This window comes from Anastrepha obliqua, chromosome 5 (genome assembly GCF_027943255.1).
Source record: "Anastrepha obliqua isolate idAnaObli1 chromosome 5, idAnaObli1_1.0, whole genome shotgun sequence".
Classification (NCBI taxonomy): domain Eukaryota; kingdom Metazoa; phylum Arthropoda; class Insecta; order Diptera; family Tephritidae; genus Anastrepha; species Anastrepha obliqua.
Window position 1 is genome coordinate 65,444,049 of NC_072896.1, and position 23,287 is coordinate 65,467,335.

At 36.0% G+C, this 23,287-nt stretch overlaps 1 protein-coding gene across 4 annotated transcripts in view; it reads right to left on the minus strand.

The window, feature by feature from the left end:
* The window catches only part of LOC129247636 (sodium- and chloride-dependent GABA transporter ine), a 62,669-nt gene that overhangs the window by 30,151 nt on the left and 9,231 nt on the right, over window positions 1–23,287 (minus strand). For all 4 annotated transcript variants that reach the window (XM_054886848.1, XM_054886849.1, XM_054886847.1 and 1 more), the window contains exons 2-3: window positions 8,903–10,209; window positions 1,345–1,645 (exon numbers count right to left, since the gene is read on the minus strand). In XM_054886848.1, the coding sequence (XP_054742823.1) occupies window positions 1,345–1,645; window positions 8,903–10,004 (1,403 nt within the window). In that variant the 5' untranslated portion in view covers window positions 10,005–10,209. The remainder of the gene's footprint in view (window positions 1–1,344; window positions 1,646–8,902; window positions 10,210–23,287) is intronic.

Genomic DNA, 23,287 nt, shown 5'->3' on the forward strand with positions numbered 1-23,287 from the left:
TGCAGTTTTTTGCGTTTTTGTGCAGAAGACGCCGTGGCTAGAATGTAGGTGCGTGCGTATAATTTCTTGTGTTTGGTTGTTTCCATTGCTCCATTGCTCCATTTCGCCGACTCTCCTTTTTCACAAACAAGTAATTCTCCTTCCTTTTGTTTGTTTATTGATGGACTCTTACGACACGGCGAATTCTGAAGGCGCAATCTCTTTCTCTATCATTCTTGTTGAAAACGTACTTTTTATGTTAATATATTAATTATTATTGAGATAGGATGTGACCGGATTATATGACCACGTAATACAATACTTCTAAGAAATGGAAAAGAGTACCACAATTATCATTTTCGAAATCACTAGAAGAGTCAACAACAAGAAGAGTAAAAAATACTGCGAATATAATGGATGAGATTCTTGAAAAATGAAACTTCTGAATTTTCCATTAAACTTGTTTAGATGCTTCTAAATACCACTTTGGATCTGGTTTGGGTCTTTTATCTAAAAGACGAAGAATAAAAATATACGAAAATGTTAAGCTACCTACTTACATATTATGCCGCATTATTAGACTATAAATGGAAGAAAAACATAATCATACATCCCTCCAGTTTTTCAGGAACATTTTAAGAATCTTAAAAACTCAAAATGATACAAATTGATTACTCTTTTAAAAGCAAAAATTTCAATAAAGATATTATTTAAAATAAAACTCATAGTTATTGCTTTGAATCCTTTTTTGAACATTCAGTTAGACCAGAGTCAATTCCCAATTTTTAAACAAGATTTTCGCATAAAATTCATACAAAATTTCATATTCATAATACATACATTTCGGTTAGTCAAGACTAATAAAATTCTAAGTAAAAAGGTAGCATAATGTAAAAATATTTTTAAATTTATTGAAATGCAGTTCATTAAATATCTCGAAACAAGAAATATATAACTTAGACCACTTTCATAATTATGGGCATAGATAAAAAAATTTTTGTTGTACTACTACTTCTAGTTGACTTAATAAGAACGTTCCCACGACAGTAACTACCCAGAATTATATCCACGCAAGGACTGCCACTCCCAATCATTTATGAAGAATATTTACGCTTATTACAACCAGAAAACTTAATAAGAAAGATAGGTGTGAAGCAATTTAATTTACAAAAAAAATTATATCGGTATATTTCTACTAGCGCTAATTATCACAAATGATTATCGCATAATACACGTGTATGTTTACTAGCGGACACATTTCTTCAAGCCAGCCACATTTAGCTTAATAACAACAAATATGTTTATATGTACGTATGCAACTAAAATAAATGCATACCCCTTAACACTTGAGCTACTCATACTTACGGTGGCGTGGGTGGATGCACCATATTGAACAGTTCATGTGGAGTGTTCGGCACTCGTCTAATCACTAATCTACGTCCATCCGTCGAACCGATGCCAATCGATGCTAATGAGCGAACTGACGTCACATCCGAATAAATTTGATTGGCAGCGTGATCACGATATATGAAAGAGGAACTAGCGCTTAAATCTTTGCCCGAATGACTGGGTCGTAAATAATGTTGCTGCTGTTGTTGTTGCTGCTCCAACAGTTCATACTGTGTTAGGGCATCACTAAGGGCATCCTGTGAACTAGGTATGTACGCTGGAAAAATAGAAAAGAAAAGTATATTATGTACATCTATATATATAAAAATGAATTGCTGTTCGTTAGTCTCGCTAAAACTCGAGAACGGCTGAACGGATTTATCTTATCTTGGTCTTGAATTATTCGTGGAGGTCTAGGGAAGGTTTAAAAGGTGAGAAAAATTCGAATAAAGATATAGGTCAAAACGTGGACCCGGGTAACCTTCGGACGTGTATGTACAATATGAGTATGAAATGGAAGCTGTTGGTGAATGCTTTAGTTCAGAGTATTTTTCATGCCGCTCCGTGACTAGGGTCTCGAGGTAGAGACCAAAACGTGGACCCTAGAATGTGTTTGTATAATATGGATATCAAATTGAAGCTGTTGGTGAATGCTTTACTACAGAGTATTTTTCATGCCGCTCCGTGCCTGGGGTCTCGAAATATATGCCAAAACGTGGACCCGCCGTGTCTTTAAACCGAATTAAACCAAACTTATACACATTGTTAAGGAGGCATTGAAGATGGTTTCCGTATAGTTTGGATACCTATTGGTAGATAGGGTCTCGAGATATAGGTCAAAACGTGGACCCGGGTAACCTTCGGACGTGTATGTACAATATGGGTATCAAATGGAAGCTGTTGGTGAATGCTTTAGTTCAGAGTATTTCCATCCGCTCCGTGACTAGGGTCTCGAGATAGAGACCAAAACGTGGACCCTAGAATGTGTTTGTACAATATGGATATGAAATAAAAGCTGTGGATAAGTGCTTTAATACGGGTTAAATTTCATACCTATTGTTGACTAGGGTCTCGAAATATATGCCAAAACGTGGACCCGCCGTGTCTTTGCACCGAATTACAACCACGGGTACAGCGTTCTTTTGATCCAGCCATAATGTCGCTTACTTTTTTAACGCTTGGGGCGGAACTGAACTGTCAAATTGACAGTGTGAGTTACAATGTGTCAATATTTCTTTCTGATTTGGATGCCATAAGGAAAAAACGTAAGTGCAATATGTAAAAATTGTTTGTGAATTTTTTTGGAGTGGATTTTGGAACAGTGAATAACTTCTTACGAAATTTGAGAATTTAATGTGAAATCCGAATGAAATTATGTGTGAATGAAATTTTTTTCCTTTTTTTTTTTTGAAAAATATAAATGGATAATGGTTAAAAAAGCTCCAATGCTTAATAAAACATATAAATTGAAACGAAAAATTCATGGATGATCAGGAAAAAAGACGATTGTTTCTTAGTTATTCATATGCGTTGATTTGAAATTTGAAAACAATCTTCTTTTTTCCTGATTTTCAATTTATATTTTATATTTACTCAAAAACAAATAGAAAAACAAAAAATATTGTTTATGCCAAAGCGCTTGAATAAAGATTAAAGAAATAAATAATATGAAAACCATATCTTTTCTGTTCTAAACCATATCTATTCTATTTTAGTGTGCCCAGCGAAGTGGGCCGGGCTTGCTAGTACATACATATATATAAGTAAATAATAATCTATAGTATTATTTTAAAACATGGCGCTTATTCTGACTAAACTACAACACGTACAGATATGAAATATATACCAAAAGAAAGGTTTTGATGAGCATATTTCCGGAAAATTATAAAAATTAAAATTGGTTAATTTGTTCATGAAATATTTGCGTGTAAAGTTATCAAAATTTTCATATTGATAACAGCGATGTCTATGCAAAGCGGGATGACACACAAATATACGCATATATATGGGTACGTTTGCTTTGTTTAGCTCTCTTTCTAATGAGCACAGCCTTGTATACATTTGGATTCTCAATAATTGTTTTGTTCTCTTACCTAATAAATATGTATTCATGAACATAGTCCCAACGGGTGCTGCGAATTTTTTTCAGAATTTTGTTGTGATGGCAATAATTGGTATGAATTGATAATTGACTTGAAATTTGTCAATTCACTTAAAACTGGACAGACGCAAAATAGAATTTATTTTAAGAAAAAAGTACATCCATATTTAATTTTAAAATATGCCTAGAGGACGACCAAGAATAGTTTGTAGAAGAGTTCCTACTTTAAGTGGAGGAATAGAGCAGGTAAGTAAGTGATAAATGTTTGAAACGTCACGCATTGGATGTGATTAGTAGAAGCATCCTCTTTTGTTTTCGTTCATATATGGTACAATTGAACTACAATATATAATATAAACGTATGTATGTACTTAAAAATTTTGTGTGCGTTTGATCCTTTTTGCAAAACTCAAAATTTTAAATAGTTTTAAAAGATGAGGAGAGAGAGACAAATTAGTTATTTATTTGATACTATTTCAAAGGTAAACTGTAATTGGGCTATTCTCAGACAAATTTTATAGTAATAGACGATGCCCAACGCCATTTAAAAGAACACTATTACCCATCAAATCAACGAACTTTTTGACACAGATATACATTTTTAAGTGGTTTTTTTTCTTTGTATTGTATTCTATGTGTGTACATGTATATTTTTATGTATGCAGCCATTATCAAATCATATATGAATATGAACTTTGAACATTTTTTTTACCATTCTTCTTAAAATATTGTAAAACGTAAAGATCTGTGAAAACAAAATTTTTACTTTTGCAAATCCAAGAAATTTTACGAATGGCAAAAAAAAAACTGGTGAATGGCACACGAATTATCATAAAACAAATGCATCCGAATTGTTTGCACGCGGAAGTGTTATGCGGAGAGGCTCAGGTAAGGCGATTTCTATTGCCACGTATAAATTTGCAGCCGAGCGAAACCACACTTCCTTTCACGTTGAAGCGCCGCCAATTTCCCATTATAATAGCCTTCGCCATAACTATAAATAAGGCCCAGGGGCAAACATTATCAAGGGAGGGGCTTCATTTAAAGGAGGATTGCTTTGCTTACGGCCAACTTTATGTTGCGTTAAGCCGGGTTAGATCCTGGGAAAATATACGAATAATTTTAAAAATGTTATATGCATAAGTTCTTACATATTACATACGAATAAAAATATACAATTTTCTAATCATCATAAATTTAATATATAAAAGTGTCACATATGCTGTTTACTTTCCGTGGGAAAAAAGCCCACCCGATTTTGGGGGTTACATACTAGTAATTATTATTATTATTTATTAGAGCAATATGAAATATAACACTAATTGATAGAGCACACTAGCTACTTAGGCCTACGATGCTATTGTTTTAAATATTACTTATACCTGTATGCTACTTTACACGTATAGAAAATTGTTAAGCTTTTTAATTCGTCGATATTGGTTTAAATGCTGTTAATTAGGTTGGCATCTTTTATGAATTTGAATATTTTAAGTACATTGTCTAGGTTGTGTGGAGTTGAAGTGGAGTTGCCTTTTGGTGGACAGAGCTGGGCAGTTGTCAAGGATGTGTAGAATGCTTAGGTTGTTTCTGCAAAATGGACAAGCAGAAGCACACCCCCTTCTGCTTGATGAGAGGAGGTGTTCGTTAGTTAGTTTGGAGTGGCCAATTCTTAAGCGGGTGAAGATACAGGTTTGCGTTTTCGATAGTGTAGTGTAGTGGGAAAATTGATTTTTTGCATTCAGGGTTGAGGTTAGTGTAGGGTGGTTGAAATGAGTCCAGGTGTTGTGTTGCTGTAAGTAGAGGTAATGGTAAGGTTAAAAGCTTGCGGATATCTTTTGCATGAGAGCGTTGAACGTGATGACGGGAGAGAGGTGTAAACTTTTGGTTGCAGAGTCGGCATATTCATTTCCGGTAATACCTTTGTGACTTGGGGTCCATATTATTTTTGTTTTACCAGCTTTTTTTATTAAATGATCACGTATTTGGGAGATAATTTGATTGCTGTTGTGAATATTATCCAGACTCTGGAGGACAGAGAAACTATCGGTGAAGACTGCGAACTTCCTTTTTGCATTAGATGCGAGGGTTACTGCCTTCAGAATTGCGAATATGAATATGTTGTTATCAACAACAGCAAAAGTTGTACTGTGGTCTATTATCTATTGGCTAAATCTTTCTTGTTGACTAATTCATGATACAGCTTTTTTGAAAGAATAAAGACTATAATTAATTGAGTTTGGATATAGAAGCCATGGCGCCTAGCGGCTTACCGTCGAACAAGTTGGAGATACAAATTTTTATATCCAGGTCATTAAGCTTGGAGATGCAGTTTCGTATGGCGGACTTTATTTTGTAAGTTCCTTTGTGCATGAAAGCGTTTTTCAAGATATCAAATAGAGGTCTATTGGTTGTGGTCAATATTTTCGGAATAAGCCTCAAAGTGGCAGTTTTGTATCGTTCAAGGATAGATGGCAGCCCGGCCTCGGCGAGGACGCATTTAATTGGAGATGTTGGGAAGGCGTACACGCTTCTGCGTACTGAGGTGTGATAAGGTTTATTAAGAAGTTTAAGATGGGAGCTGGCGCATTCTCCATATATTGGAAGACCGTAGTCTATTTTGGATAGAATCAATAACCTGGTTATGTTCACAAGTGTGTTGGTGTGAATATGTAGGTGTTTTGAGGTAAGGTATTTGATTATGTTAAGTCGGGCTATAAGGTGTTTTTTTACTTGGTATCGAAAATGATGCCGAGTACTTTCAGGTAATTAACATTTTCTATGGTTGTATTCATCGTGCTTACTTGTAGCTGGGGGCAGTCGGATTTTCGACAAATGTGTAGAATTTTGCATTTGTCGAGTGCTAAGATCGCTCCTGAGTATTGCCCCCAGCAATTTCGACAGAGTTCTTTGTACGTTGTTTGTGTCTTTAGAGTTTGTATAGAAGAAAGCGTCGTCGGCATATATTCCGAAGTCTAAACTTTTGTGCACGGATGTGGCTTTATTTAACTGTTCAATGGCTATAATAAAGAGAACTACGGAAAGGGGAGAGCCCTGTAGAATACCGTTTTTAAGTGAGTATGTGGGGGAAAAAAACTGTTTACTCGTGTATAGAATTTACGTTTTGTGAGGAGTGATTTTATGAGATTATATATCTTTGGTCCAACTTTCCAGGATGATAGCTGTTCGATAACGATGTGGGCGCCGAGTAAATTTTTTATTGTGATCTGAAACTAGTTTTAAAACATCTATTGTTGATTTAACTAAAAGTAAAATATTATGGAAATTGCTTAAATATTAAGATTACAATTTCATTTTGATTAAAAGAGTTAATTTGAAATTTACAATTCCGGGGTATAATAAAATAAAATTTTCCTTTCCAGAAAATAATAAATATTTCACATTTGACTTTTGCTTCTTATTAATAAAATGCATTAAAAATTTTATAGGGCAAAACGATAATTTTTTTGAGTTGTGTTCGCTGTCGTTTAATAGTACTCTTGTGTACCATCTCACAACACAAAAACTAGACAAACTAAAGAATAAGCATTACCTCTATTCCCTAAAACGCTAAAATTTATTCATTCATTTGGCAAGTTGATAGCCCTTGTCACTAGTGCATTTTAATTTTAATATTATTATTTATATTATCTAGCGCTGTGCTAAGTTTTAAGTAGCGGTTTTAAATACAGAGAGCTAATATGGAATGAATTCTCTTAATGAATTTCTTGTTATTCAATGTATTTAATTCGAAGATTTTTTATTTATTTTATTTTCCGAGTTACAAAATCGCAACATTTTCCGATGTTTCTGTTTTGCTGCAGATGCAAAAGAAACTATCGATAGCGCATAACCTTTATACGCCCATGTGAGAAGAACCTGGGAGCATGCCCCACATACCACTGGTATGACGGCACAGAGGCATTAGAAGAGCATAAAGCTGCCTACAAAAATGGTGGACTCAGACGAGGGTGAATAGTATTGGCCTATTTCATGGACGCCGTTCTGGCCCCTCCCGAAGTAATGCATAAAGAAGCTCCGGGAACGGAGTTTTCTCATAAGAGGAGGAGGGATTGTTTTAGTGGCTACACCGTTTGACGAAGTTGACGACGGTCGGTATGAAGGCGAAGGCATTTTGAACCCTACCTAAAAAAAAACTACTACTATTTATATTTATATTAAAGTAAATAAATAAATTTATTAATTTTCCCATTAGCCCGACCTAAACATCAGATATGTGATGAATTTGTTGTGAGGAGAAATTCCGCTGGCCAGTCTCCGAAGCTCTATATGCTCGGACTTTAAATAGGTACTCGTATTGATGAGTAGGGAATATATCTACTTTTTTAAAGAACTTCATCTAGGTGACCGCCGCAGCCGAATGGGTTGGTGCGTGACTACCATTCGGAATTCACAGAGAGAACGTTGGTTCGAATCTTGGTGAAACACCAAAGTTAAGAAAAACCTTTTTCTAATAGCGGTCGCCCCTCGGCAGGCAATGGCAAACCTCCGAGTGTATTTCTGCCATGAAAAAGGTCCTCACAAAAATATCTACCGTTCGGAGTCGGCTTTAAACTGTAGGTCCCTCCATTTGTGGAGCAACATCAAGAAGCACACCACAAATAGGAGGAGCCCAATAAAGGATGTAAGAGCCAATTAAATAATATAATATATAATGTAATTATAGTATATGTGTCATATAACATAATCTTATGCCAGAAATCTTTCTATTTCCTCGCAGGACTTTGAGTTTATTCGAGTTTCATTCAATGAGGCAATATTTCGTGTTCGATGAAAAATTTGGCAACTTTTGCAAATGCCAAGCGTTCTAGCGCTTCAGGTTTTGGAGTTTCATTCGCGCAAAACTCTGCCTTAGCAGAATTTATGATAAAAGAAAAGTAAGCAAAATCCGATTTATCAGATTATCATAATTTGTTGTGCTTATTTTGAAAAAAGTTGCCGATTTTGTATTCTGACCTCTGCTTTCCTCTCTGTTTTCTTAAAAATTTCGGTAATAAGCTGTTTTTTCGCCATATTATTTAGTTACATATTTAGATATATTATATTAAGTATTTTCTGCTTAAATTTAATTCGATCTTAAACTAATGTAAAAATATAGTTTATGACATTGGTGACAGTAAATTACGCCTCTAATTTTTTGCCTCTAATCCCCACTTAAACATCGACCCCTTGAAAGCTTTACGAGGCGTTACTGAGGAGAGTTGGTGTTAGCATCGTGTGCTGCCATCTATCAAACGACGGCGAAACAAATAACAGGCTCATTGATAGGTTAGTATGGGTTTGGCAGCTATTCGAGTAAGATGAAGAAATGGATCGCGTTTCTACATTTCTAACACGGGTATTTATTGAACTCCCCTCGTACTAACCCAACTAAATTTCATTAGCTAATGAACTAATTTCGTATTGATTGCTTACCTGACACCACCGATCTCATGCTGCTTCTTTCGCTGCGAGCGCGCGAACCAATACCCTGTAGATATGGCATTGTTTCACTGGTGGTTAAGGCGCCGCGATAGTAGGGGTAAGCTGCTGTAGTCGCCGGTGCTGTGGATGCTGTAACTAACGCTGTGGTAGAGGAGGAGAGTGGGGTTTGTGTATTGGCGATCGTGTATTTTGGTATGAGTTTCGTCGCGGATTTAATTGAACTGATTGTGGTTGCAATATCTGGATGAACTGATGCATCGATGGCAGGCATGTGCCCGCCACTAACGAAACTACCACCACCACCCCCATCAAAACGATCACCGCCACCTCCATCCGATTCGCAATCCTCAATTGTAAATGTCACGCCAGCTGCATTATTATTGAGCATAGTCGCTATTGTTGTTGGCGTATTTGTACTCGTATTAGTCGACTGATGAACTACATCCGATTGTGATTTTTCTAAACGCGTTGATGATGATGATAATGGAGATGTTGAATGAAAAGCGGTGTGTGGTGTGAGCATTGACTGATTAACTGTTGTCGGTGCATGGATTTTACTCATTCCACTCGGCAGCTGTGGCGGTGATTGCGATTGTGCTGTGCTTGCTAAACCTGCTCCCGTAGTCGTTGCATACGCGGACAATTGACGGGATACCGATTTCGGTCGTTGTAATGACTGCTGTTTTTGTTGTTGACTTGTGCCAGGCGTCTTCTGGATTGCAGCTGCTAGTGTGGACAATGAGCTTGTTGAGAAGGTTTGACGAACTGGGGGAGAGGTTTCTTTTGTTGTGCCGATGGGTGTGGGCGGTGTGGCGGGTATGATGATAAATTTATGCGAACGTGCGGAGGGTGAGCGGATCAGACGTGTTTGTTCGTCGCCGCTCTCCGCACCGCTATCGGAAATTTGGCTAAGCCGAAAGTTGTGCGATGCCTGCTTGCCAATTTGTGCGAGGGTAGGAGTCGCCGTCGTTCTTGAGTTCTCTTTTGGGGTTGTGGCAGTATTCGTGGTGTTGGTTTTGATTGCGGAAGAGTTGATTTTCGCTTGCTTTGGAGCATTCGAAGTGCTCGGCTGTTCGGTGGATGAAGCGTCCATGTTGGTGACTGTTGTAGTAATTTTACTAATGCGATTAAATAGTTTCTCTGAACTGTGTCTGACCCCTATTTTGAGGTGGTAGTTCTGAGAATGATGCACCTTCACTTTTTCATACCTCAGATTAATAGTAACACTACTCCCACGGTCGTTTTGTTCATATTCGTTTAAATTCTGTAGCTTTTGCACTGGAACATATCGCTGTTTACTGTAATTATATTTTGGTAGAGATTATGTCATGCGATAAATTTTAGGTCACACTTTTGCAAGGAAAAGAAATACATAAATAAAAAATATTTGCACGGCAGCTATTGTAAAAATGTTTAAGGCAAAAAAAAAAAATACAACAATAAATCGTTAGGTTTTATCTCAGTCTGCCTGACGGACGCTTTCTTATCGCCACGAAATTCACTCAAGATTAAGTATGTACGTATGTTCACAAAGTTACGCTAGAAATTAAAAGACGCTAAAATTAATTTACACCCATGCATACACATTCTTATAAATTATCCGTAATTCTGCGTAGCTTAGACAAATTTTTGCTATTTTAATCTTTTTGTGTAGAAATGTGCTATAATCATATGGATATAGTCCTACCTCAGCAGAGTGACTAATTTACGATGGTGTTGCAAATTATTCACAATTATGCAACGTGATAAAGAGAAAAACAACAAAAATAATACATAGTTTCTGCAAGCGAAAGAAAAAAGAACGAAGAAAATAAAATGAAATAAAATCAAACGAAATAAATGAAGACGGAAATATATGAAACTAATCAAAATAGAGAAAAGAAAAAAGGAATTGACGCGAAAGCAGCTGAAATTAAATTAGAGGCTAGCATAAGCGGTCACCGTAGCCGCGTAGTTTTTGCAAGAGTATCATTCCATGGATTCGAGTTCAAAGTTGGTGGCCAATCACAGATTGTATGATATTTCTGTTGTGAAAAGGCTTTTCATAAAAAACCATCCATGCCGTTCGGAGGCGGAATAAAACTGTAAGTCCCTCTATTTGTAGACAACATAATAAGAGATACACGGGCCGAAATAAAATAAAATTATCATCGAGTTTTGCGATCCGATTTAACCCATTGTTTGCTTTCCAGATCCACTTTGGCCCATACGTTCTATTTGGCGTGAGGGTAGGTACTATGAGTGACTTAAAGAAGGGTGAATGTACACATATTTTGAAGTAAGCCAGATACGCTGAATGTTGAGATTATACAAGTAGTACAAAGAAAAGGCTTGAGGAGCAGAGGAAACATTTATTCAAAGTTCGATTAACAAGCACAGCGGCATACAGAAGGATTAAAGACCGTGACCAACTTTTCTGATGAATAAAAAAATCATTTAGGCCCTCATCGAATTTAAAAGAATCAGCTTATAAGCTGACGTAGGCTGACTGTAGGCCAAACATCAAAGAGTGGTAACTTTAGCTGGTAGCTATATTAGCACTATTTTATCCAAAGAAAAAGCAAAATTTATATAGACTCCGTTATAGAATAAAAGTTATGGACCAAAATAGAGGTAAAGACATAAGCAACATTTCAAAATAAGATTTATAAAAATTAAAAAATAATTGGGTGATTCCAAATATGATTTTTGCCATAATATCACAGAATTTCATATAAAATGAGGACTCTATGTGGCATAAAGCTAAAAATGAGACCCTATGAGACCCTAGGGATTATACTTTTTTCATTTTTTTGAACTTTTTAAATTAAATGTTGTGGGGGAAAATTTTCATAGATTTCTCTACATAGTCCATATATTGTAACACCATATATGTAAATTGACAATTCCTCCTATACTTTCGATTTATAGTTGGTTTAAATTTAATTTATAAAAATAAAGTTTTGTCTGTGGAAAATTTATTATATATTTTAAATTATAAATAAAATTAATATTTATTGAGCCATCTCTTTCGATTCGAAATGAAGCTGATGAAAAAGAAGTTTGTCCGGCACTTTCCACTATAAAGTGAAACTTTGTAAAGCTTTACACCTTAGCTATCTGGTGATGTGCTAGGTTAATATTTTTAAATTTTTAAATCGAGGTAGATGTAGCTTAAGATTAATTCGTCTGCCAAGTTTCATCACTGCTGTCGAACGGTAAATACAATTAATGCTAATCTTCTGCCTACATTGCCTCAGGTAGACATAAATCTAGTTACATTTTGCGACGCACTTGCAAACATGCAAACATACATACATACACATATGCACAGTACATAGTATGAGTTATCGGATAATTTTTGTGCCGCTAAAGTGGTTGAATAAGTCCAAACTTTAAAGAATAACCCTTAAAATATATTGCCTGTGTCCGCACCGCCTGCATTCGCTTACTTGTACCGCTATAATCGATAAACAATATTTACTTTTGTTCACATTTTTTTTGTTCATTTTTCCCGACTTCTAAGTGCATGACTAATAACTGTCACGAAATGCAAATAATAGATTATTTTCTTACAAATTTTAAGTTACGTCATAATATTATTAACAGCTAAGTGTGTGTGGCCTCTTAAGTAGGTGACGCTGTGAAGTCACTCGTGTCAAACTACATAACACATACACAAACGGACAGGCCGAAAGTATAAATTTGTATGCACTGAAATGTGAATGTATGTATGTACAAAACGGTAAAAATTAGCGGAGCTAACATCCACGACAGTAGAGGTAGTTCTCATCCGAGGCTTATTCAATCTTTTCATTGGAGGTGATTTTTAAGCGGCGGCTCCCAAACCCATGGAAAAGACCCGTGAAAGGAGAATCGACATTCACTATCTTTTCGTCACTTCAAAGCTGCATTCGACAGTACGAAAAGGAGTTGGTGATGTTGGAGAGCATCGTACGAGTCGCAGAACTTAATCGCTCAGGCACTTTAACAGCTACGATAAGATATTGAGCATAGAAATGCCAGAAGATACATATCTAGTGGGATACGCGGGCGATATAGCGGCGGTCATACCAGCTCGGGACACTAAGGACGTTAGAAGGAAGTTGAACCAATACACAGCAAAATAAAGCTAATTACGGCCACAGGCTCAATTCTCCTGTACGGCAGCGAAGTATGGGGAATTGTGCCAAACTGCAAAGCCAAGCGCAAAGCACTGGAGGCTGTGCAACGAACAGCGGCACTCAGAGTTGCCTCAGCCTACCCAGTAGACGACGATCGCTGTAAGTGCGAAAGCATTTTGAACCCTACCTCACCCAACAACGAAAAAAAAAATAAAATGGCCCTAGTGTGAACGAAGTTCCTACGAAGCAACGAGCTTAAATGGCTACCAAGGTCTTGCAATTTGGCACCATTGGATATCTTTATATGGGGCTCTCTGAAAAGTGTGAGCTATACCAATAAGCAAGAAACGATTTAAAAGTTGAAAAATATGATGAAATAAAAACATAATTTCGATATTTTTTAAAAGAAAATCTATGGTTTTATCGAACCAACCTGCATTGCCAAATTATAAAGAAAACTTCACACAACATCGAGAAAAGAGATTTTCATGAAAAATATGAAGGCGGCCGCAGTAGCCGAATGGGTTGGTGCATGACTACCATTCCGAAGTGCCGTGGTTCGAATCTCCGGATATGAAACATCAAGTGATAGAAAACGTTTTTTCTAATAACGGTAGACCTTCGGCAGACAATGGTAAGCCTGCGAGTATTTTGAGTTCTGCAATGAAAAACTTCTCATAAAAACCATCTAATAATCGGATACAACATAAAAATGTAGTTCTTTCCATATGTGGAACAGCAACAAGACGGGTCAAGGACAAGCAAATTCTCTATTGTGTGGTGCAAAAGGTAGTTTGAGTTGTTGAATTGTATCACATGATATTGTCGGCTTCAGAAATGTACAGTTTGATGTCAACATTAAAATACCAAGCAAGTGCCATTGTGATGCCACATATAATACATAACTGGGATGACTGTTAATTAATTAAATAATACTACTGACGCTGTCATAGGAGAAGTACGTGAACGGCAAATGTGAGGGGTCCACCAGGTGTTTAGCGTAAGTCATTATCTTTCGAACTAATTATGTAAAGAAATTAGTGTTCGCCGGAAAAATGTTAAGATATAAATGAATTCTTTGAAAATTGACTAAAATTTTACAATCTATTCAAAGAAGTGTATGGCAATAAATGCTTATCACACACCCTTGGTTCTGAGTGGTTTATGCGTTTTTAATACAGCCGTATTTCATTCTTGTTGAACTCTCCGAAATGACAAAACGACCCGAATTGTGGAAAGCAAGTAATGTGTTCTTCATCTAGGCAAGGCATTGGCTCATTTCGTATTGTCTGTTTTACATCATGCTACTATTTGTTTCCAAGGTTCGAAGGTATTAAAAGATACATGACTTAAGTAAACTGAAAAGGCTGAAAGAAGCAGACTTCAGGCACTGTTTCAAACAATGGTAGATTTCCATGGAGCTTTAAAGGCGTGTATATGGAAATACATAAGTCAAAATAAAATATTGCCGGGTTGTATTAGTACATCGCTTACACCTTTGAGGGATACTTAAGGCGAGCGAGTCAAAAGTATTTTGGGTGCGTTTATACGAGGTGATCAAAAAGTAAGTTGACTTTGCATTTCATTTCATTTATTTGCCATATTTAGTTTGTTTTTGACAGGCAATACGGTTAGATGTGTTTTGGTATGCTCGGTGCTTTTCTGCTATCGAAAAAATGAAAAAAATTGGAAATTTTTGTCCAAAAATAACACCGTAATCTTGAAACAAACTATTTTCTATTTGTATGTATATACCTATGAAAATACGGAGTTTCGTCGCAATTGTGAAGATAAAGTCCGTTGGAAGAGCCCACACCATATTAAAGCGCTTTTCGGTCAGAAGTGGTTCGAGGATTGGATAAAGCGTTGGCAGAAGTGTATTATATCTGAGTAGGATTACTTTCAATAAGACAAAAGAAATATTGAGGAATAGATACACAATTTTCGCTGAAAATATAAAGTCTGCTTATTTTTTGAACACTACACTACTTATGAACAACATACGAGGGCCTCACAAGTGTACATTGGGGTGGCCGTTATTATTAAAATTATTGATATCTTTCGGGACAAACTCTACAAATGTAAAAACACCTAAAAAACTAATATACAAAATATTAAATTCCAATCTGAGTTGAGTTAGAGGTTCCAACTTAAGCCTAAACTTAAGAAAATTGTCGATTTTCAAAAAGTACGATCACATAATGTAAAAAATAAATAAAAATAAAATAATTTTTTTTTTATTTCATTCATCATTGCAATCATTCGATTAGATTTAAGTGTTTTTACACTTTACTGATGATCAGAATCGCTTGAAAATAATTATTTGATCACAGTATTGTGAAGGTTAAATTTAAAAAAATTAAGCAAAGAGGAGCTAAATTTTAATGCTCTAAAAATCAGTATCTTACATTAAAAAAAATTAAAGTGTAAACACTTAGTAAGTGCTCATATAAATTCTTGCAATGATTTAGTTTTCTGATATTGTTTGGCTCTAACTAGGTTTTCCATTTATATTTTTTTTGCAAAGTGCACGTGCGCACTCACAAAAGAATCTTATTGTTGTGGTCCTTAAAAAATTAAGTTCAATTGAAATTGTTATTTTTTTTTGCAACTCTCTTAGCATTTAGTGTTGTACTTTCTTTATGATATTACTAAGCTGAATAGCTGGATGTTTGTGTAATTCGATCATTGGTCAGCTATTTGATCGTTTCGTTGTATTTTAAGTTAATTTCTTAATGAATGTTCGATTTTGATTATACTGTCGGGATTTTTGTGGCTGTAGTTTGGGGTATCGTCTGCAAAAAAAACATTTGTAAACATTGAGTTCTGTGTTTTCACGTCCGCGGAATCGTTCATTGCTTTTTTCCACTGTTCTTGCGTCTCGACACATCTACTCGACCTTTTCTACTGGCTGATTGAATTTAGTGCGCGTATGTGACCGTCAAACTATGTGTGCAATTTACGTTCTAAGATTTCTTGTGTTCCACTGAAAGCGGAAAATATAATTATTAAATGGCGAAATTAAGTTCTACTTCGGAAATTTATTTATTGGGATCCGAGACTCCACAAATACTTGGCTCCAAATTACCATCAAAAAAACAAACATTGTCCGTTTTTTTTCAATCATCATACTGTAAACTTAACTATTCGTGCGAGGGCAAAGTTAGCTATAAAATAAGTGTGCATATTTTGGGAAAAGGCACACATTCCAGTTCGAAAACAACAAAATTTTATAGAAAAAGTGGAAAAGCTTTATCAAGAATGGCAAAATCTTCTAAAGAACAAAAATAAAAATTTGGAGGTTTTTCGTACAAGAGAGATGGAGTTTGTTAATGAACTGAATGATCTTTTCGATATCGCACACATTGATGCTCCATATATGATGAAGGATGAAACTGATAACCCTTTTCTTCTTTTACAATGTGAGAAAGGGCGTCCAGGATGTTTGCTTCGAATTAATAAAACAGCAATTCTAAAAGATAAACAAAAATTAGATCGATTGAGTGCAGAAGAAAGCCCGAAGCGAAAGCATATTGATGAAAGTAATAAGTCGATAGGAATCAGTTTCCAAGGTATGAACAATGGGTATTTAATTTAATGTTTGATTAATTTAATTTACTAAATTTAATTTTAAAAATAAATTTTGATTAGATCAATAAATTTTTTCTTCGTCCGAAAGCTATATAGTCCAAAAGCTGATCCGAAACTTGAAATGATGGATACGGAAGTACTGGGGCCATTGAGAAGAGGCAAAAATAAATTCCAACGCCGAGACTTCTTGAAGCTTTGGACAAGTGGGAAATTTCTGATAGGTCGGCTATTCATTTAATTATTGCAGTCGCAGAAGCACTTGGACATCCCGTTGTTACACTTGTAATCAATCGCACAACATTACAGGAGGAACGTAGAAAAAGCCGATTGAAAATATCTAACATACATGTGTTAAAAATAATTTCAAGGCATGGACAAATTGAATTTTTAAATTGTTTTTATTTTGTATTATTCAATATATAAAAATATTTTATTTTTTAAGTTGCAGCGGGAGTAGTACACTGGGATGGAAAAATGCTTCCTGAATTAACAGGGAGTTCCAAAATTATAATAACTACTTCAACAGGCCCAGAAATTGCTGAGGCTGTTCACGAACTGTTGGTCGATGGAATGCTGAAAAAACAATTACCGCGGCCTGCTTTGATACGATCTCTGCAAATACTGGAAGAGTGCAAGCCACTTTATTAGAGAATATGCTAGATCGGAATATATTATACCTTCCCTGCCGACACCACAACTATGAATTATCTCTGCGAGCTGCATTTTAATCGAAAACGAGTGGTACATCAGGTGTGAACGTTCCAATATTTGACAGATTTAAGGCCGAGTGGAATGGATAATACTAATTACAAGGCTGGTATAGAGAATGATTATGTCGCAAAACTGCTAAATTATGTGAAATCCGAAATGGTCGAATTCTGTACGAATGAATTATCACGAGGTCATGCACGAGACGATTCCGAGGAGTTATTACAGCTTTCTTTAATCTTTTTTTGGAACTTTATCGAAAGAAAAAGTTGGTTTCCGTCTGCCTGGACCTATACATAACGCACGTTGGATACCCAAAGCTATTTATTCTTTGAAAATGTATATTTTTAGAAATGAATTTAAATAAACAGTGCGTGAAGAACAGCGTTTACGCAATATATGTATGTGTAGCTTCTACGTTAAAGTATGGTTTTGTTCCACTGCTGCTGCTAAAGCACCCAATTAAGATTTAATATTTCTGCTAGATATTTATCATTATCAAAGGATTGACAAAAAATTATCAGCTGCAGTTGTTGGCAAGATATGCAATCATTTACGGTATTTATCGGATGAAAGCATTGCGTTTTCATTCTTTGACAAAAATATCTCCAAAACGAAGAAAAGAAGAATGCTGAAAAATCTTAATACTTCTGTGGATTGCGATGTCGAACCATGCAAACGTATACAATTGAAAGTGACTGATGTTGGGATATTTTTGAAAAAACAATTGCCAGATTTTATAACGCCACATACATGGAGCTTTTTTGAGCATTTCGGTATTTCCAAAGAGTTTTTAAAGAATGATTTTGATTTTTGGGACCTGGACGAGAATTTCAAAAAAGGATTCGAAATTGTTAGCAAAATTAAAGTTGTTAACGACACTGCTGGGCGTAGTGTTCAACTTATTCAAACGTACAATAAAAAACTTACGAAAAATGAAGAAGGTTTACAAAACTTACTGCAAGGCGTAAAGGACTATACTTCAAAATTTGCACTACATTCAAAAAAATCCTTAATCAGCAATTCAAATACGATTTAAGTGCATAAACGTGAGTCGTTAATATTAAATGTGAAAAACCACCAAAAAATTGTTATTGAGACATAATATTTGTTTACTTTTTTTAATATTTTGCATACTTTAAAAACATTGTTTCTTAGAAACTGTCATAGTTTTAAGAACACAATATTCTAATTATACAACTGCAATATTTCGAATAGTAAACACACATAAAGTATTTTTATTTTACTTAGCTTGAGATTAATTAAAAAAAAATACCCATTTTTCCTTATATTTCAACTTTAGGCTCTAGTCGGAACCTCTAATTTTTTTCCGATTGGCTTAAGATTTCATAATTTGCAATTTTTTAGGTAACCTTACTTTTCTAGAGGGTGTTCCTCAAAAAATAAAGGTGTTTTATTTTTTCCACATCAATAACGTACATAGAACCCTACAGATTGGAAATGAAATTTGAAAAGGGCTACCCAAGAAGCACCGAGAGAATGGTAACTCCTGAAAAAGCCCATTGTAAATATTTGAAGCTCTGGAAAGTAAACGGGTTGATGATCAAGGAGGAAAGGAGAGAAATATATAGGATCGAATAGAGATAGGCACAGAAATAACTAACTAGTCCTGTGAGAATTTTCGAAAATCTAAAAATATCCTCCAGTTTCGGAGAACGAATTTTACTCATTCTCATGACATCGGCAGCCAAAATGCGTAGCCTTGCCCTAGCAAAGGCAGGACACATACAGAGCAAATGCTCAATGCTACCTGGCTCCTCTAAGCAAGACAGGCAAATCAGGTCTTCAATAATTTCAATAGTAGTCATATGCTATCCGCATGGGTTGTGTCCTTTAATTCGGCCACAACTGAACGTATTTTCTATCAAGCTTATCTTACAGATTATATATATATATATATAATTGGCGCGTACACCCTTTGTGGGTGTTTGGCCGAGCCTCTCCTCCTATTTGTGTTGTGCGTCTTGACGTTATTCCACAAATGTAGGGACCTACAGTTTCAAGCCGACTCCGAACGGCAACTATTGTTTAGGAGCAGAAATACACTCGGAGGTTTGCCATTGCCTGCCGAAGGGCGACCGCTATTAGAAAAATGTTTTTCTTAATATTGGTATTTTACCGAGTTTCGAACCTACGTTCTCTCTGTGAATTCCGAATGGTAGTCACGCACCAACCCATTCGGCTACGGCGGCAGATTTTCTTTGTCAAAACAAAAAACATAATTGTTTGCGGGGCCAATCGCTTCTTGCAACAAGTCTCAGGTCTTTGGCAATCTCGTTTATAGGGGTGTTTCACTGAAGTGTACCTAAACTTAAGTTGCAGATACTACTGCCTAGAGCTCTATATTGCTTAATCAAACTCGTGGTTGAAGATGCCAAAGCCTACGTGGCTGCGTATTTTCTAAATAGAGTTGATGCTAAGAAGTCAAGAAATATGCATTAAGTCGCGAACTAGCAATGATGTTTCGTTCCACATTCTTATGTCTCTACCACCAATGTTCATTACATTTAAGTTATTTATCCTCCACTTGTATGCCTATCTTTGCATAATTTAGTTCGTGCGCACAAATTTCTTTTATTTGTTTAATATTTTATACCCCCGCAATTTGATCTCCTTAGCTTGGAGGCCATTTATTAGGAATTCAAATTTATTAATTCACTCTCTGGAGCGCTGCATACCGCAGCATGTCGTAAACTACTCATTCACTTTAAAAACACATTTATTACGCTAATAGAATAATTGATATTTTGAGTAGTTTTATGCAAAATCCATGAAATATTTGAACACTATGCAGCCAAGTTTAAAAAATTCTAACTTTAACAATGGATGTTTACGAGAAGAAGATATGGTATTATGCTCCGTGGAAGGAGATATGGCATTTGGTAATGCCTACCAAATAATTTGAGAGTCATACGTTTACCCTCGTCCCATATGTACTTATAAGTATAAGGGGGCGTCCATAAATTACGTGAGATGTTTAAGGGGGGAGGGGGTCGAGTCAAATCTCATCTAATCTTACGTTGGAGAGAGGGGGGGTCTCGGCAAATATCACGCAATTTTTTTTCTGATTGAAACAAAAAAAAATTATACTACAATATTTTGGTCCATTATCCAGATTGTACATGCTTAAGATTTAATCTTAAGCGTAATCGTAGTATGATTAAGATCATTCACTAATTCGTTCGAAAGAAAGTAATTTCAATCATACTTCGACGTTATACATTACTGGTTTGACCACCATATTTGTTTTATACCAAATAGCTCAATTTAATCTGAATTTACGGTACAGTGTAGCCCGTCGTACGAGCTGAGTGGCAGCGACACACGGACAGGTTCCAACCTTCTTTGTTTATTCTTGTAAATGTTTTACTCGACTCAGTTCATGCTCTTACTAATTTAAAATGAGTTATCAAGATTTTTATAACGCATACGTCAAAAGATACGTCTATAAGACGAAGAAGTCCTGCCAGGACGATGTGATAAAATTATGGAATACTGCGAAGCGAAAATTCCCGAAGAAAGAAGAGTTAATACATCACATTAAACATGAGATTGAACGGCTTCTCAGGGAATCCACTGAGAGAAAAGTTTGGTCTACTTTAGCATTCCTTCAAAAGGTAGGTTAAATATATTATATTTTTTTAAGAAATCGGTCTGACAGCAGCAAACAAGCAGGCGCCATTATTAATGCACGTTCAATATAAAGTGTCGTTACCAGATCACGACTTTGTGATTCTTTCGGGGCACAAATTAATTCCAAGCGTGTATGCTTTGTGTGAAGTGAAACCCAATGAGATGGGACGACCAGAAGCTGTTTCATATAGTGGACCAACTTAAATAGTAATACGAAGTGGAAAGCACTCTTCGTCAACTGCAACTAGTCACGCTCAAGACTTGGACACTCTTTTAACAATTGAGTCTTTTTCCAAATTTATAAAGAATATAGACGGCAAAGTTAAACCTGTTCTTCTAATTTCAAGTGACGGTGGGCCTGACGAGAATCCGCGATATCGAAAAGTGATCACACACGCCATAGAGCATTTTAAACAATATGATTTGGACGCAGTATTTATTGTGACTAATGCCCCTGGCAGGAGCGCATTCAACAGAGTAGAGAGACGCTTGGCTCTACTCAGTCGAGAGCTAACAGGCGTTGTTCTTCCCCATGATTCTTTTGGGACACATCTTGACTCCAGCGGCAGAACATTAGACAAAAGTCTGGAAAAGCATAATTTCAAAAAGGCAGGGAATATTTTGGCTGAAATATGGTCTGCAGTGTGCATTGACGGACACAAATTAGTCGCTAAATATATAGACCCGAATAATGACACTTCCAGCGTTCCAGACCTGCCAGCCGAAGAATGGTACACTGAGCACGTTAGAGAGAGCCAATATTTACTCCAGGTACATTGCAGTTGATTCATATCAAATTTTTATGCGTGCCTATTTTATTTTTTTTTTAGTTTTTTAACGAGCGCGAATGTCAACAAGTTTTTATTAAGAGTTACAAAGGGAAATTGTTTTTAATTTTTTTTTAGGTTGTGAAATGCGATGACTAGAAGTGCTGCAGCCCACGCCGGAGTGATCTGCTTATATTCTTCACGACCGTTTTCTGCCACCTCCACACCATATCACTCAGGTTGATGGACGTTTGACAATTCCGGACTTTAAAGAACATGACGGAAAGTCATTTGCTCCATTTATAATACGCGTACCGATTCAACCGCTGAATGCCTTCATCAGCACGCCTTATGATCTCTATTGCCCAAGTATACGTGGCGGCTTAGAGTGGCTAGATCAGAACGAAGTTGAAGGAGCAGATGATTTTACTGAAAATCATATGGACATGTTGGTCCCAATAGTCTCTCTTGAAACCGCGCATGATTCTCCATGGACTGAATTAGAGTAGATATTCTTTTTTTAATCGCAGTATTTACGATTTAAATCTTCTATTTTTAAATTTTTATTACACTTATAACTCTCAGCAATATTGATTACTAGTCTTAACTAGTCGTAAATAAAAGCACGAAGCAATTTTTTTTTCTTTTTACAATAACAATCCAACGCGTTTACATAAGAAACCCACATTTTGAAAAATCTCACGTGAGATTGGGGGATGGGGGAGGGGGTTGAATAAAATCTCACGACATCTCACCAGGGGGGGGGAGTGGGGTACAGAAAATTAAAAAAAACACCTCACGTAATTTATGAACGTCCCTAAGGTGCGAGTTGATAGGTCACTTATTTAACTTCTACTTATGTCTATGCGTAAGGCGGGACCTCAGACGCAGAAATGCTTTAGACAAATAGCTTAGGCGTGACCTCAACATTCGGCGTATTTCCTTCATTAGCAAGAATTTTAACCATAGAGATAAGTACCGTATATTTTACCGATCCTGCCCTTTCCAGTTCTTTAACCTAATCCAACTGATCTTTATTATCCGGCTAGGAGCTGAATTTGGAGTATGATTTGCGAAAAAACACAGGAGGAAATGTAAAAAGTTATAAATACTTGTATTAATTTCTATTTGGGAAAAAGATAATAGTTTATTTTAGTCTATGTTTTGTGTTATATACATATATAATTGGTGAAACAGTGATTAATGTCACTAAATAAATAATAAATACAAGCTATATCTACTGTAAATACACAACAATTACTGTAATTTAAAAATTACACAAAGTGTTAGTTTGGTTGATCAGTGTAATTACGCCCTTTCATGGAATAATTTTCTTTGTTAAGTAAAACAGTTTTGATGAAATGCAGTCGCCGTAATCGATTGGGCACGAAACACCAAATGATAGAACAAGTCTTTTCTAATAGCGGTCGCTCCTCGGAAGGTATTATTGCTATGAAAAAACCATCTGCCGTTCGGAGGCGGCATAAAATGTAGGTTCCCCATTCGTGGAAAAACAACAGCACGCACACCACAAATAGGAAGAGGAGCTTGGA